Below are 13981 nucleotides of genomic sequence, written 5' to 3'. Positions count from 1 at the left end.
CAGGCCGCAGGGAGGGAGTGGAGCTCCCCTGGGGGGATGTGGGTCGGTAGGTGGGGAGGCAGCTGGAGCCTTCAGAACCGCAGCCCCATCCTGGGCTCCACCTCTGGCCTTGGGCTGCGGACCCGGTCCTGGAGCCTTACTCTTTCCGGGCACCTGGCAGTTTAGGGCCCAGGTTTTGCTGAGAGAGATCTGGGTTCTCCCTTCCCTTACACGGGGTGGGGATCTTCTGGTCGGGTTGCTGAGTGAGCTCAGCAGCCTCGTGGGCGGTGGAGGCCTGGAGCCCCACCCGCGGCCGCCCCCGGTGACCCCCCAGTGTCTCTGTTTGTCCTCCAGAGCTCAGGCAGTCAGTTTCCCGCTAGGAAGGCAGAGCAGCAAGAGCCCCGGCCCACGCCGCCACCGGAGCCGCCGCCCCGGCCGCCCACGCCTGGGCCCGGGTCGGGCGTGCTGGCCCCGGAACCGCCAGCGTGCAGCGGGGAGGCCCCGCAGCTAGGCAGGCCCGAGCCGCCGCCGCCCCATTACGAGCCGGGCGCCGAGCAGTGGGTGGAGCTGGTGGGCGTGCTGCCCCCGCACCTGCTCCTGCCGCAGCAGAAAGTGGTCCTCGAGCCACTGCCCGGGCTCCCGGCCCGAGCCAGCCCCGACCAGAGGGTCAGGATCCAGAGAGTCCCCCAAGTGCTAGTGTTCGGCACGGCCGCCACGGCCCTCAAAGTAGGTGGCGGACGCTTGGGCGGGGTGCAAGGGGCGGGCGGGGGCGGGATCCGCCGGCCCCGGCCCGCGCCCGGCCCCGCAGGCCCTGTAGACCCCACCTCCACCCAGCCAGTCTGGGGACCCGCCTCTGATCCCCCCCTAAATCGGGCTCCATGTCCCAGGCTCTGCCACTACAGATTGGGGTGGGGGATGGGGTGGGGAACTCAGGCCCCGCCCCTAAGACTTTGTCAGTAGTTCCAGATTCTGGCCCACAAACAGGGCCCCACCCCTGGCCCCGGCTCCGCCCCTAGCATCCGGTTCAAGGTTTTAGGCCCCGCCCCTGTAGACCGGGGTCCGTCCCTGATGCAGGCTCCAACCCTGAAGCCATGTCTGTAGTTCCAGACTCCGGCTTTAGTGACAGCCTTGTCCCAGGACTTGGCTCTGCCCCTGGGTTTCAACTTTCACACCCACGGTAGGACCCCGTCTGGGGTCCCCTCTACGCACCTCAGGCCCTACCTTTACTGTCCCCAGCCCAAGCAGAGAGTCCTGGCTTCTCCTGCCACAGCTGTGCCTGATTCCCAGCCCTGGCCCCGTCCGGGGTATTCAGAGAGCCCAGAAGTGCAGCCTTCCAGCTGGGGAGCTGCCAGACTTTTAGGAGCAGAGGCGAGGAGCTGGGCCACCCCTGACCCTCTGTGTACCCTTCCTCCTGTGCCAGGTGCAGCAGCTCCAGCAGGTGCCAGTCCCACATGTGTACTCCAGCCAAGTGCAGTATGTGGAGGGCAGTGATGCCAGCTACACGGCCAGCGCCATGTGAGTGGGGAGGGGACTGGGGGAAGGGACAGGAGGAGGGGCATGGGTCTGCTCAGGACCCACCGGGGCTTGAGGCCCCCCCCCAGCCCCCAGCGGACCAGCCAGCCTTCAAGGCCTCAAGTGGCGGTAAAGCAGAGGGGACCCTGGCAAGTTGGGAAAGGCATCCCAGCAAAGCATAAGACCTTTGGAATCAGGTTGGTCTGGTTCTATGCAAAAAAAACAGAAAACAAAAATGGAAAAAAAAAATTTTTTTTTTAATTTTACAAGATAAAATTTTCTAAGGAATAGGGAATGTTAAACTGTGGGAAAAAAAGTTTCCTTCACTCCTGACCCCCAACCCTGCCCCAGAGGGGATGCTGTGGCCCATTTCTTTGTTTCCTCCCAGAGATACTCTGAGAATAGAGATTACCCCCTTTCTTTACTCAGAAATAGAGGCCGCGTGTTCTGTCCCCTATCTCTTCCCCTGCCATGTAGCTTGAAGCTCTTTGACCACGTGGGGCCCAGTCACCCTCTTTAACCGCCGTGTGACACTCCAGCGTACAGCCGCAGCATGAATGACATAGCCAATGCCCACCCAGCCAACACGGAGGTGACTTCCACTCACTGGTGCTGCGCACAGCTCAGCGTCAGCAGGTGCCACATCAGGCAGCTGTCGGCCCCAGGCCTGCCTTAACCCCGGCTCTGGCTCCTTGCTGGGGATGCTCCACGCGTGTTACCATGGAGACGGAGCTCCCCTTCTCCACGGGCACAATTCCAGGGCTCACAGTCTCTCTAGTTGTTGTTTCAGTTTCTGGAAGCTTCGTTTGCCTCTTCTTGTATTTGCCTGACTGTTTTCTTACGTCCCTGCCACCTGTGTTCTTGTGGGCATGACACCGGGGGTGGATTAGCTCATGGAATGACTTGGTCTCTGGGGCCTGATGCTGTGGCTGACCCCGAAGGGTGTGACCCTGGCGCCTGAGTCGTGCTCTACGGCATCCAGCTGCCTCATAGTTCTGCTGATTTATTTCCAGTGCTGCCACTTTCTCTTATCCGTGCAGTTGATCAGAGCTGGCGGGGACCGCAGAGGACATTCCAAAGAGGAGCCAGGCTCCCGAGGGCCCCCAGGGGCTCTTCTGCCTCTCCTGGTCTGTCTTTTGCGTCCTTTTTTTTTTTTTTTTTTTTTTTTAACAAAATTATTTATTTATTTATCTTTGGCTGCATTGGGTCTTCGTTGCTGCACGCGGGCTTTCTAGTTGCGGTGAGCAGGGGCTATTCCTCGTTGTGGTGCACGGGCTTATTGCGGTGGCTTCTCTTGTTGCGGAGCATGGACTCTAGGCGCCCGGGCTTCAGTAGTTGCGGCACGCAGGCTCAGTAGTTGTGGCTCGCAGGCTCTAGAGCGCAGGCTCAGTAGCTGTGGCGCAAGGGCTTAGTTGCTCCGTGGCATGTGGGATCTTCCCGGACCAGGGCTCGAACCCGTGTCCCCTGCATTGGCAGGCGGATTCTTAACCACTGCGCCACCAGGGAAGTCCTGGTCTGTCTTTTGCTTCTGGTTCAATTCTTCCTTCTGTGATTATGTGTTTGATCCCACGGAGTCCATTGTTGCCATCAGATTCTTCTGCTATGTGAAGTTTTTGAGGACACTGTATCTCGTCTCTCCCTCATAGTGGGTCATTACCATGTTCCCAGCCCTTTGCTGGTCCAGGTCCCCACGCTGACCAAAGCCACAGCCCTTGGGCCTCCGTCCCTGGCCCTGTCCAGCTTGTGTCCAGAGATACACACATTCATTTATTCAGTCATTCAGCAAACAGTTACCAAAGCAATGTTTTCTGGGAGCACGTGTTGCGTGTAGGGTGCTGGGCTGGTTTTGGCTCCTGCCGCGGGGGGCATGGGCACCTACCAGTCCCTGCTCAGGTCACGCACTCTTGGTGTCACTTGTGCAGTAGATGTGGACTGATGCGAACCAGGGCACAGTGATCAAGAGCTGCATCCTGGTGTCTGATGGGCAATGCTACGCACGTCAAGTGATCACATCCCGCACCCCAGTCCCTCTCCTTGCTGCTCCCAGAGGCCCCCACGACTCCCTCCGCTGCATCCTTCAGCACCTTCTGAGCCAGGCCACTCCTGACGGGCCTCCCTCCCTTTCTGGATTCTAAAATTTAACTTATGTTTTTAAATCACTAATGCATTGAGAGGGCTCAAAAATCAAAACTGTGTCCAGCCACGTTTGGTGAAGTGCCTGCCCCCAGTCCACGGGCCCTCCACCCTCACAGACGGCAGATATAGATATGAAATGCCATGTAATCTCCCCCTTCTGCCCACTCTCTGCACCCTTCCCTGCCTCTTTTGTTCACCTAACCGAATGTTCTGGAGCTTGTTCTTTGGCAGGACCCCAAGACCTTCTTCCTCCTCTCTCACCCCTGTGTAGGATTCCATCACCTTTTAACTTGACATCCCACTAAAGATGGACACCCCCCGCCCAGTCATTTTTACTCTCTTGCTGCGATTTGCAGCCTTGAGCTCGTGTGACCTGATGCAGATCCTGGGATAGCTGGAGAACTCTCCGGGGTGGGGTGGGTTTCTGGGTCAAAGGGAAACACATCTGTGCCCCGATAGTCATTGCTGACCAGCCCCTCAGGGTGACGGCTGCTGGATTTAGAAGTAGAGCCCCCGCTTCTCCAGCACCCTCTTCCTGCCTCATGTACCTTGGTGTGTACCAGCTTCCGAAGTGCCCTCAATTTACCTTTGTACTTGGCTTCTCCTCTGGCTCCCTCGCTAAGGCATTAACACCCCTGGGGGGGACCTTTTCTCTCTCATCCACTGTTGGGTCCAGCATACCTAGAACAGTGCCCAGCATACAGCAGGCACTCAATAGTTCTTTTTTTTTTTTTTTTTTTTTCCGGCTGCATTGCGTGGTTTGTGGTATTTTAGTTCCCTGACCAGAGATTGAACCCCGGCCCCTGGCAGTGAGAGCGTGAGTCCTAACCGCTGGACCACCAGGGAATTCCCTCAGTAGTTCTTTTTATGATTGACTGAAGTGTGTAGCCTATTGCAAGTTACTTAGCTCTTCCAGTTCCACTTCCTCCCATCTGAAGTAGGGACTCCCAAGTCAGGGGGCCGCTTTGAGGATTAAGTGAAAATTTGCCCATCATGCACCTGGGGTGATGCCCGGGGCTGTTGCTTCCCGCTCTCCTTCTCCCCCCGCGGCAGGCCCCCCTCAGTCATGCCCCTGTGCCACCCAGCTCTTGTCCCCTGACTGCCTCCCTCTACTTCTTTCGCAGCCGCTCCAGCACCTACCCCTACCCTGAGACGCCACTGTACACGCAGACGGCGGGCACCAGCTACTACGAGGCCGCGGGCACGGCTGCCCAGGTCAGCACACCTGCCACCTCCCAGGCGGTGGCCAGCAGTGGCTCTGTGCCCATGTACGTGTCCGGCAGCCAGGTCGTCGCCAGCTCCACCAGCAGTGGGAGTGGGGCCAGCAACAGCAGCGGCGGCGGCAGTGGCGGCGGGGGAGGCGGTGGCGGGGGCGGTGGCAGTGGCAGCAGCAGTGGCAGCGGAGCGGGCACCTACGTGATCCAAGGCGGCTACATGCTGGGCAGTGCCAGCCAGTCCTACTCCCACACCACCCGTGCCTCACCAGCCACTGTAAGTGCCAACCCAGGCCCCAGGGGAGGGGGTGGGGTGGGAGGGGGACCCTGGGTGGAAGCGGTGGGTGGTGGATGGTGGTTGCCGGCCACCGTCAGCAGGAGCCTGGGTAGCCTGCTGTCAGGGTGCTCAGGTGAAGATGGCCTGGGATTGAATCCTCGCTGTGTGGCCTCAGACAAGTTACTCAGCCTCTCTGGGCCTCAGCTAATATGCATGACGCTCTTGGAGCTATTACCCAAGAAGTGTCATCTACTCTGATAGTAACCGGTGATGGCGGATAGATAGCAAGGGGAGGGAGATGCAGGCACCACCATGCAAGGAGCTGCCCCGAGCAAGGTTCTGTGTCCATTCCGAGGGCAGCGAGATAACCTTCCTCTGCCAGTGGGGCTCTGTGGAGCAGCCCTAGATCCTAATCCTTACTGGGCCCCTCACCAGCTCTGTGACTGTAGGTGGGTTGTCCTGGGGTGGTCCCCGTCCTCTTGGAGCTTGGCGTCTGGAGCGATGGCTTCCCCTCGTTTTTTCTTGTTTTTTGGTTTTTTTTATTCATTCATTTATTTTTGGCTGCGTTGGGTCTTCATTGCTGTGCATGGGCTTTCTCTAGGGGCAGTGAGCGGGGGCTACTCTTCGTTGCGGTGCGCGGGCTTCTCATTGCGGTGGCTTCTCTCATTGCGGAGCATGGGCTGTAGGCGGGCGGGCTTCAGTAGTTGTGGCACATGGGCTTAGCTGCTCCACGGCATGTGGGATCTTCCCGGACCAGGGAAAGAACCCATGTCGCCTCCACTGGCAGGCAGATTCTTAACCACTGCACCACCAGGGAAGTCCCTTCCCCTCATTTTTAACTGTCGCCCTCTCCCATGGCGACCCACTGTGGACCCCATAACCAAGACAGAAGGTTTCTCAGAAGACAGGACCTCCCTCACGCACCCAAACAGCCTGGCTTCTAAGTCTAATATTTTAATGCTGATCATAACCCACATAACTGATTTCATGACTCCCTAATGGGTCCTGAAAACATGCTTCGCTAGACCAGTGACGTCCGATAGAACATCCTCCGGTGATAAATATTTTCTCTCTGTGCTGCTTAGTGCAGAGGCCTCTGGCCACATGAGGCTATTGAGCACTTGAAATGTGAGTTTCAAGGTCCCAGGAACTGAGTTGTTTTTTTAAAAAACTATTTTGAAAGAATTATAGTCACAGAAGCTGCAAAATAGTACAGAGATCCCTGTGGACCCTTCACCCAGGTTACCCCACTAATTACATTTTACGTAACTGTAGTACAGGATCTAGCTAGGAAACTGACATTGGTACAACGTGAGGGTGTCTACTTCTGTGTCTTTTTATCACATGGGTAGGTTTGGGAAACCACTATCACAATCAAAATGCAGAACTGTTCCGTCACCACAAACCCCTCCTGCTAACCCTTTTTAGTCACCCTTGCCCTCCTCCCTCCCAACATCGCTAACCCCCGGCAATCACGAATCTGTTCCCCATTTCTCTAATGCTGTCATTCCGAGGATGTTCTATGAATGGACTCATACTTTACATGACCTTTTGACATTGGCTTTTTCCATTCAGTGTAAATTAATTTAACAGCCCTCTGTGGCTGGTGGTGACTGATTTGGACAGTGCAGTTCTAGAGAGTGCCACTGGATTTAGTTCCCGTGGGAGATTGTGATATGACACCCTCTCCAGTGTGGTTGTCAGGATCACAATCAGAAATAAATATAGAGAGCACTTAGCAACGAGCACTTGAGAAATGGAAGCAATTCTTAGCATTCTTCCACCCCTCCTCGGGCCCCAGGTCCAGTGGCTCCTGGACAACTATGAGACAGCCGAGGGCGTGAGCCTGCCTCGGAGCACCCTCTACTGCCACTACCTGCTGCACTGCCAGGAGCAGAAGCTGGAGCCTGTCAACGCCGCCTCCTTCGGCAAGCTCATCCGCTCTGTCTTCATGGGCCTGCGCACCCGACGTCTCGGCACCAGGTGGGACCACCTGCCCCTGACAGTCCCTAGCAGCCACAAGGCCCAACCTCACCCTAAGTTATCGAGGTCCTCAGCTCCCCTTGTCCCCTCACTCACTCCACTCCAGCCCCACTGACCTCTTCACAGCTCCTCTGACACTTGCATGCTCCTACCTCAGGGCCTTTGCACTGCTGTGCCTTCTGCCTCACGTACCTTTCTCCATCTCCTGACTCAAACGTCCCCTGACCCCCTTAACTAAAACTTCAGCCTTCCCTCACCTCCTTGACATCCACCCCCCTTACTTTATCCTCCTTAGCACTGAGCACCATCCAACATGCCTTTTATGTTACTTCTCCTTTCTGATCTGTCTTCCAATGCTGAAATGCACGTCCCTTGAGAGTGCAGGGGCTACACACAGTCAGTGCTTAATCAGGGCCTATGAGTCAGTGAATCCATGTAGGAAGGAGCAAGGAGCCCTCCCATGAACCCGCTCTTCCCTGCCTCTCCTTTGCGATCCCCCACACCTCTCCAGGCTGAGCCCCGCTCTTCTGCTGGTTCCAGCTCCCAGCTTAGGCCTTAGACATCACCTCATTCGTGCATTCATGCATGTGTACGTGCAGAACCTTGGGCAAAGTACTGCATGTCTCTGTGCCTCAGTTTCCTCAGCTGTCAATCTAGGATGCTAGGAGTACCCTTCACAGGGTAGGGATGAGGAACACGTGGATTCGAATACGCTAAGTGCTCAGAACAGTGCCTGGCAAATTGTTATGACTAGCAGGCAGCAAATACCTGCTAAGTGCCTGCCCCTGACTCTGGCCCTGTCTTCACAGAGCTCAGTCTGCAGTTGGGGGCCTCTCCTGGCACCCATAGTCCCTGTGGCTTCCCCAGCCCAGCACCCCCAGCTCTGTGGAGATATGGGTCTCACCCCCTGGGCTCTGTTCGGCCCCCTAGCAGAGAGGAGGCAGGTGTGATGTGAAGCTCCTGGTGGACGATCGGTGACCACCCCCAGCCCAGCCCTCATCCTCTGCCTCCCTCCCAGGGGCAACTCCAAGTACCACTACTATGGCCTGCGCATCAAGGCCAGCTCACCCCTGCTGCGGCTGATGGAGGACCAGCAGCACATGGCCATGCGGGGCCAACCCTTCTCGCAAAAACAGAGGTAGGAGGGCAGGGCTGGCCCGGTGCTGGCGGGCAGGGAAAGGCATGGCAGCCCGTCCCCACTCCAGTCCCCTGCCTATCCCTTCTCCAGGCTCAAACCCATCCAGAAGATGGAGGGCATGACCAACGGTGTGGCCGTGGGGCCACAGCAGGCCACTGGGCTGTCGGACATCAGCGCCCAGGTCCAGCAGTACCAGCAGTTTCTGGGTGAGGGCTCCCTGGACTCTGGGGTGGGCCCAGGGCAGGGTATGTGGCCCCCGGAGAGTGTGCAGATGGTTCACTTGCCCTCCCGGAACCTCTTCGCCCCCACTGCACATGGGGGAACTTCTGCTTGGTAGCAAAGTGGTGCCAACTTAATAGGATCCCAGGATGAGGCTCGAGGGGGCAGGCAGCTGGGGGATGAAGGGGCTCACGGTGTCTCCTCTGCCCCCAGATGCCTCGAGGAGCCTCCCTGACTTCTCAGAGCTCGACCTCCAGGGCAAAGTGCTGCCCGAAGGCATCGGGCCTGGGGACATCAAGGCCTTCCAGGTCCTGTACCGGGAACACTGTGAGGTAGGGCATCTGGGCAGTGGGCAGGGGCGAGGGAGGGCCACGCTGCCGCTCAGCCCCCTTGAGCATCCAGCCTCCCCAACAGGCCATCGTCGATGTCATGGTGAACCTGCAGTTCACCCTGGTGGAGACGCTGTGGAAAACCTTCTGGAGGTACAACCTGAGCCAGCCCAGCGAGGCACCGCCGCTGGCTGTGTGAGTGCCTTTGGGGGAGGGGGGAGGAAGGGAGGAGGTTGGGTACCATGTGAGTCAGCCCCCAAGGCTGGGGTGGCCAGACCTCAGACTTCATGCAGGAGTGGGGGCTCCTCTCTACTCCTGCAGTTTGTGGGGTGCACACGGCCTTCTGAGCCCGCCTCCAGAGTGTGCATTGGTACCGGTCTGATGCTCGGTGTTTGGGATGGCGTGCCCCACCAAGCCATTTCCTCCCTGCGGTGGGTAGATGCCTGTGCCCCAATGTGCAGGGTGTTAAGATCCCTGTCTGACCCTGGGGGCAGTGGGGTCTGTGTCAGCCTGACCCCAGGGGTCTTCCAGAGACAGAGAGTACCTGCCTGACCCCAGGGTGGGGTGAGGGTGCTGTGCCCTTCTGACCCTGGGTACAGGACCGTGGAATGTCCTCGTGACCCCCAGGTGGGGTGGGTGCCCACAGGCATGATGAGGCCGAGAAGCGGCTGCCCAAGGCCAGCCTGGTGCTCCTCTCCAAGTTCGAGCCCGTGCTCCAGTGGACCAAGCACTGTGACAACGTGCTGTACCAGGGCCTGGTGGAGATCCTCATCCCCGATGTGCTGCGGCCCATCCCCAGTAAGTGCACGGCCGCCCGGTCCCCGCACCCCACCCCACCCCTGAGTCCTGACCAGCCCCCCTACTGCCCACAGGTGCCTTGACCCAAGCGATCCGGAACTTTGCCAAGAGCCTGGAGAGCTGGCTCACCCACGCCATGGTGAACATACCCGAGGAGATGCTGCGGGTGAAGGTGAGGGCGTGAGGGGGTCTGAGGGGCCAGCTTGGCCCACAGCCCGGGGCCTCCCTCCCGGCTGGGGGCGGCTGGGGGCCTCGGTCTCCTCTGCCTAACAGCGGCGGTAAGATTTGTCCCCGTTTCTGTCCCCTCAGAGTGAGCTTTGGCCGTTGTCTTTACAAACCAGCTTCCTCAGGAGCCCACTTCTGAAACACAACCTGTGTGTGGTGTTTTTGTATGCAACACAGCATCTTAAAAAAATAAAAACCAAATGCACACTTGAAGTAGTTGTCTTCAGAGAGCTTCAGCAGAAAGTGCTTTAGGTGTTCAGAAAGAGACAAAATCTTAAAAAACCAAAAACAAAAACGTCTATAAGGAAACAGAATAGCCCCCTTCGTCAATGCTGCACATTCACTAACTACCAAGATGTGAGGAATTAGATGGGGTGTGCTTGCTCTTGAGCAAAAAAAAAAAAGTTTGTTTTCAAAGTCCTCAAAATGCCAACAGGACAGCTAAACAGAAAGGGATGTCTGAAGAATGACCCCTGGGTACGCTGGACACAGGGCTGGGGTTGGGGGCCTGTGGAGAGAGTAGAAGCTGGATCCCAGGGGAGCCCCCTTCAGAACGGGCAAGACTTATGTATTCATTCATTTATTCCACACGCATTTATTGAGCACCTGCTGTGTGCTCGGCATGGTTCTGAGTGCTGGGAGCACAGCAATGACCAAGATGCACAAAACTCTGGCCCTCCCGGAGCTGACGTTCAAGGGAATAATACAAACAAAATGAAACCAAAGGTTATGGAAGCAGTGCCCTTTCTGGGCAGTGCCCTCCGAGACTTACTTGTGTCCTTTGATGAAAAATAATAATGCTGTTCAGATATAATACACTGAGTTTTTTGGAGGCATTCTTTGGGTGGGTGGTCGCCCAAAGTTTGAAAGCCCTGACCCTTTGATCTCCCAAAGAAAGCAACAAGGTACATTCCTCCCTTTTTTTTTTTTTTAATTATTATTTAGCTCCTAACTCTTTTTTTTTTTTTTTTTTTTTAATTAATTAATTAATTTATTTATTTATGGCTGTGTTGGGTCTTCGTTTCTGTGCGAGGGCTTTCTCTAGTTGCGGCAAGCGGGGGCCACTCTTCATCGCGGTGCGCGGGCCTCTCACTATCGCGGCCTCTCTTGTTGCGGAGCACAGGCTCCAGACGCGCAGGCTCAGTAGTTGTGGCTCACGGGCCCAGTTGCTCCGCGGCACGTGGGATCCTCCCAGACCAGGTCTCGAACCCGTGTTCCCTGCATTGGCAGGCAGACTCTCAACCACTGCGCCGCCAGGGAAGCCCCATTCCTCCCTTTTAGGGGAAAGAAACAGGCTCAGAGAGGTCGCATTGGGTGGGGCAGGGGACTGCGCGGGGTGGGTTCCGCGGAAGCCACAAGCCCTGGGCCCCACAGGTGGCAGCGGCCGGTGCCTTCGCGCAGACCCTGCGGCGCTACACGTCGCTCAACCACCTGGCGCAGGCGGCGCGCGCTGTGCTGCAGAACACCGCGCAGATCAACCAGATGCTGAGCGATCTCAACCGCGTGGACTTCGCCAACGTGCAGGTGAGCGTGGACGGGTCAGGCGAGCGCGGGGCGGCCCGGCGGCTCGGGCCCGGGGCGGCGGCTGAGCCCCGGGCACCCGCCCACTGTGTCCCAGGAGCAGGCCTCGTGGGTATGCCGCTGCGAGGACCGCGTGGTGCAGCGGCTGGAGCAGGACTTCAAAGTGACTCTGCAGCAGCAGAACTCACTGGAGCAGTGGGCGGCCTGGCTGGACGGCGTCGTGAGCCAAGTGCTTAAGCCCTACCAGGGCAGCGCCGGCTTTCCCAAGGCCGCTAAGCTCTTCCTCCTCAAGTGGTCCTTCTACAGGTGCGCGCTGGCTGGGCGGGATGCGGGCGGGGAAGGGGCTGGGCGGGGGGACGTTCCTCCTACCAGGGCCGGACCCAGAGAAGGCTCCTTTGCTTTGGGATCAGGCCAAAATGGGACCAATGAAGGCCCCGCCTCTTCGAGGAGGGTGGGGCTGGACGAGGGCCCCAGCCCCACCCTCTCTGGCGGGACCAGAGAAAGCCCCACCCCCTGGGGGGACTCCGGTGCTTTTTAGGAAGTCGAGGGTCCTGCTGGTGGTGGGCGGGGCTAGGGCCCTCCTCCCTCTCTGAGGGACGCCTTCCCTCTCTGACCGGGAAGCCTGTGCGGGGCCGGGCGGTGGTAGCTGGGCTTGCTCAGGCCTGGGGTCCTTACGGCAGGGAAGAGGGGCGCGGGGCGGGTCCCGGCCTGAGGATTTCCTCTCTGTCGCCTCCCCCAGCTCCATGGTGATCCGGGACCTGACTCTGCGCAGCGCCGCCAGCTTCGGCTCCTTCCATCTCATACGGCTGCTCTACGATGAGTACATGTACTACCTGATCGAGCATCGCGTGGCCCAGGCCAAGGGCGAGACCCCCATTGCCGTCATGGGCGAGGTGCGCACGGCGGGTCCGCTGAGGGCACGGGCGGGGCGCCCCTAGGCAGGACCCTCATTCCTTCTCCTCTCCCCTCCTTCCAGTTCGCCAACCTGGCCACCTCGCTGAACCCCCTGGACCCGGACAAAGGTAGGTAAAGCGTGCCCCTACCCAGGGCCAGAGTCCAGGGGGCGGCGTACAGCGAGGCTGGGGTGGAGGAGGCGGCGGCTGGGGCGCCATGTGGCGGCCTGGTGGCGCCGCCGCCCCGCGCTGAGCCAGGCCTGGTCCGTGTACCCCAGACGAGGAGGAGGAAGAGGAGGAGGAAAGCGAGGACGAGCTGCCGCAGGACATCTCGCTCGCGGCCGGTGGCGAGTCGCCCGCGCTGGGCCCCGAGGCTCTGGAGCCACCGGCCAAGCTGGCGCGGACAGACGCACGCGGCCTCTTCGTGCAGGCGCTGCCCTCCAGCTAAGCCCGTGGCCTCCCCCATCCCCCCACACCACCCCCCCGCCCCGCCCCGCCCCGCCCGCCCTACCCTGCTGCCCCTCCTCGCCAGGGTCCCTCACAGCTTCTGTGGCTTCGCTGTCACCGCTCCAGCCTCGGCCGGGGCCGGGAGGGGGCCTCCGAGACAGGGAAGGTAAGGGGGTCCCTGCCCCGGGTGGGGCGGGCACAATCACAGGGCCGGGCGGAGCCGCAGCTGCAAACTCTGACACAAAAGACGTGCCTTAAGGAACCCGCCGACGTGCCCAGGTGCCCCCTGGGGCAGCCAGCTTGGCCCCTTGGCCCCAAAGGCTGCAGCATCTCCCTCCCCCAGCCCCACCCCCACCCCCCCAGGGGGCAGGCAGGCAGGCCCCCTCCCTCGCGGAACTGTTAACTTATTCAGCTCGCTGGCTTTGCACAGCCTGTCCTAGGCCCAGCCCTGAGCCCCGGGTGGGCGCAGGTGGGCATCACCTGGGGACCCGCCACTGTCAGCAGCAGCCCCGGGATCCCTCCCCCAGCAACCCCACCGCTTCCCACTCCTTGGTATAAGTGCAATTAAAGCTGTGGGTGTCGCATCTCCAGAGCTGGGCCCTCCCTTGCCCCGCAGCCCTAGAGGGGGGCACTGCCCGGCCTGGATAGGGGGAGGGCAGAAGGGGCACCACCCCCAGCTTCCAAAGAGCAGCAGGCTGGACCGGGCGCCAAGCCCGGAGGGACCTGCTGCAGGCAGCGGGCCCGGAAGTGCCCATGCCTGCCCCAGCCAGGGCTGGGTGCTCCGCTCGCTCAGATCCTGGGCCCTCCTCGCCGCTGGTTTGTAATGGAATCTCTATGCTCCTACTCTCCCTGGAGACCGCGCTTCTCCTCCATGCGTGCGATCCCCGCCCTCCACATGACTATTGTGCGATTTGTGAGCGCCGCCTGAGCGGAGTCGGTAACTTGTTGGGTTTTTTTCCAACCATCATGGCCTTATCTGTTCCGGTTTTCTCAGTGTTTTCAACCTGTGAGATAGATGTTTATGGCAAAAAACGAAAAAAAGAAAGAAAAAAAAAACAAAACCTGATCTATTGTATAAAAATCACTATTTTGTGTGCTCCGTGTGCTACAGCTTTTGGGGTGGCTTGCCGACTCCCCCTCCTTACCCCTCGGGGCTTCCCTTCTCCTGGTGGTGAAAGTGTCCACGCGTGTGGTAGTCTAGTGTGCCGAGCTGTTTTCTACCTTTTTGTAGTCTTTCTTAAAACACAATAAATTCCGCTGTGATATTTGGCTACTGCTGACTTGCCGGGCGTTGGTGGGAACCTTGGGGC

The 13981-nt window shown here is 59.0% G+C and overlaps 1 protein-coding gene across 5 annotated transcripts in view; it reads left to right on the top strand.

Annotated features, from left to right (window-relative positions):
- RFX1 (regulatory factor X1) overlaps positions 1-13944 on the top strand; it is a 31998-nt gene extending 18054 nt beyond the window's left edge. For 4 of the 5 annotated variants that reach the window (XM_068536890.1, XM_068536893.1, XM_068536891.1 and 1 more), the window contains 14 exons: positions 1400-1494; positions 4752-5118; positions 6920-7101; positions 8120-8239; positions 8330-8445; positions 8672-8790; positions 8873-8982; positions 9434-9585; positions 9660-9757; positions 11185-11334; positions 11429-11637; positions 12071-12224; positions 12308-12353; positions 12503-13944. In XM_068536890.1, the coding sequence (XP_068392991.1) occupies positions 1400-1494; positions 4752-5118; positions 6920-7101; positions 8120-8239; positions 8330-8445; positions 8672-8790; positions 8873-8982; positions 9434-9585; positions 9660-9757; positions 11185-11334; positions 11429-11637; positions 12071-12224; positions 12308-12353; positions 12503-12672 (2088 nt within the window). In that variant the 3' untranslated portion in view covers positions 12673-13944. The remainder of the gene's footprint in view (positions 1-1399; positions 1495-4751; positions 5119-6919; positions 7102-8119; positions 8240-8329; positions 8446-8671; positions 8791-8872; positions 8983-9433; positions 9586-9659; positions 9758-11184; positions 11335-11428; positions 11638-12070; positions 12225-12307; positions 12354-12502) is intronic. The other variant, XM_068536892.1, reaches the window with a different exon arrangement.
- The last annotated feature ends 37 nt before the right edge of the window (positions 13945-13981 follow it).

The sequence above is a fragment of the Eschrichtius robustus genome, chromosome 2, assembly GCF_028021215.1.
Source record: "Eschrichtius robustus isolate mEscRob2 chromosome 2, mEscRob2.pri, whole genome shotgun sequence".
Taxonomy (NCBI): domain Eukaryota; kingdom Metazoa; phylum Chordata; class Mammalia; order Artiodactyla; family Eschrichtiidae; genus Eschrichtius; species Eschrichtius robustus.
Note: the sequence above shows the minus strand (reverse complement) of the source record. Positions and strands in the feature narration are given on the sequence as shown.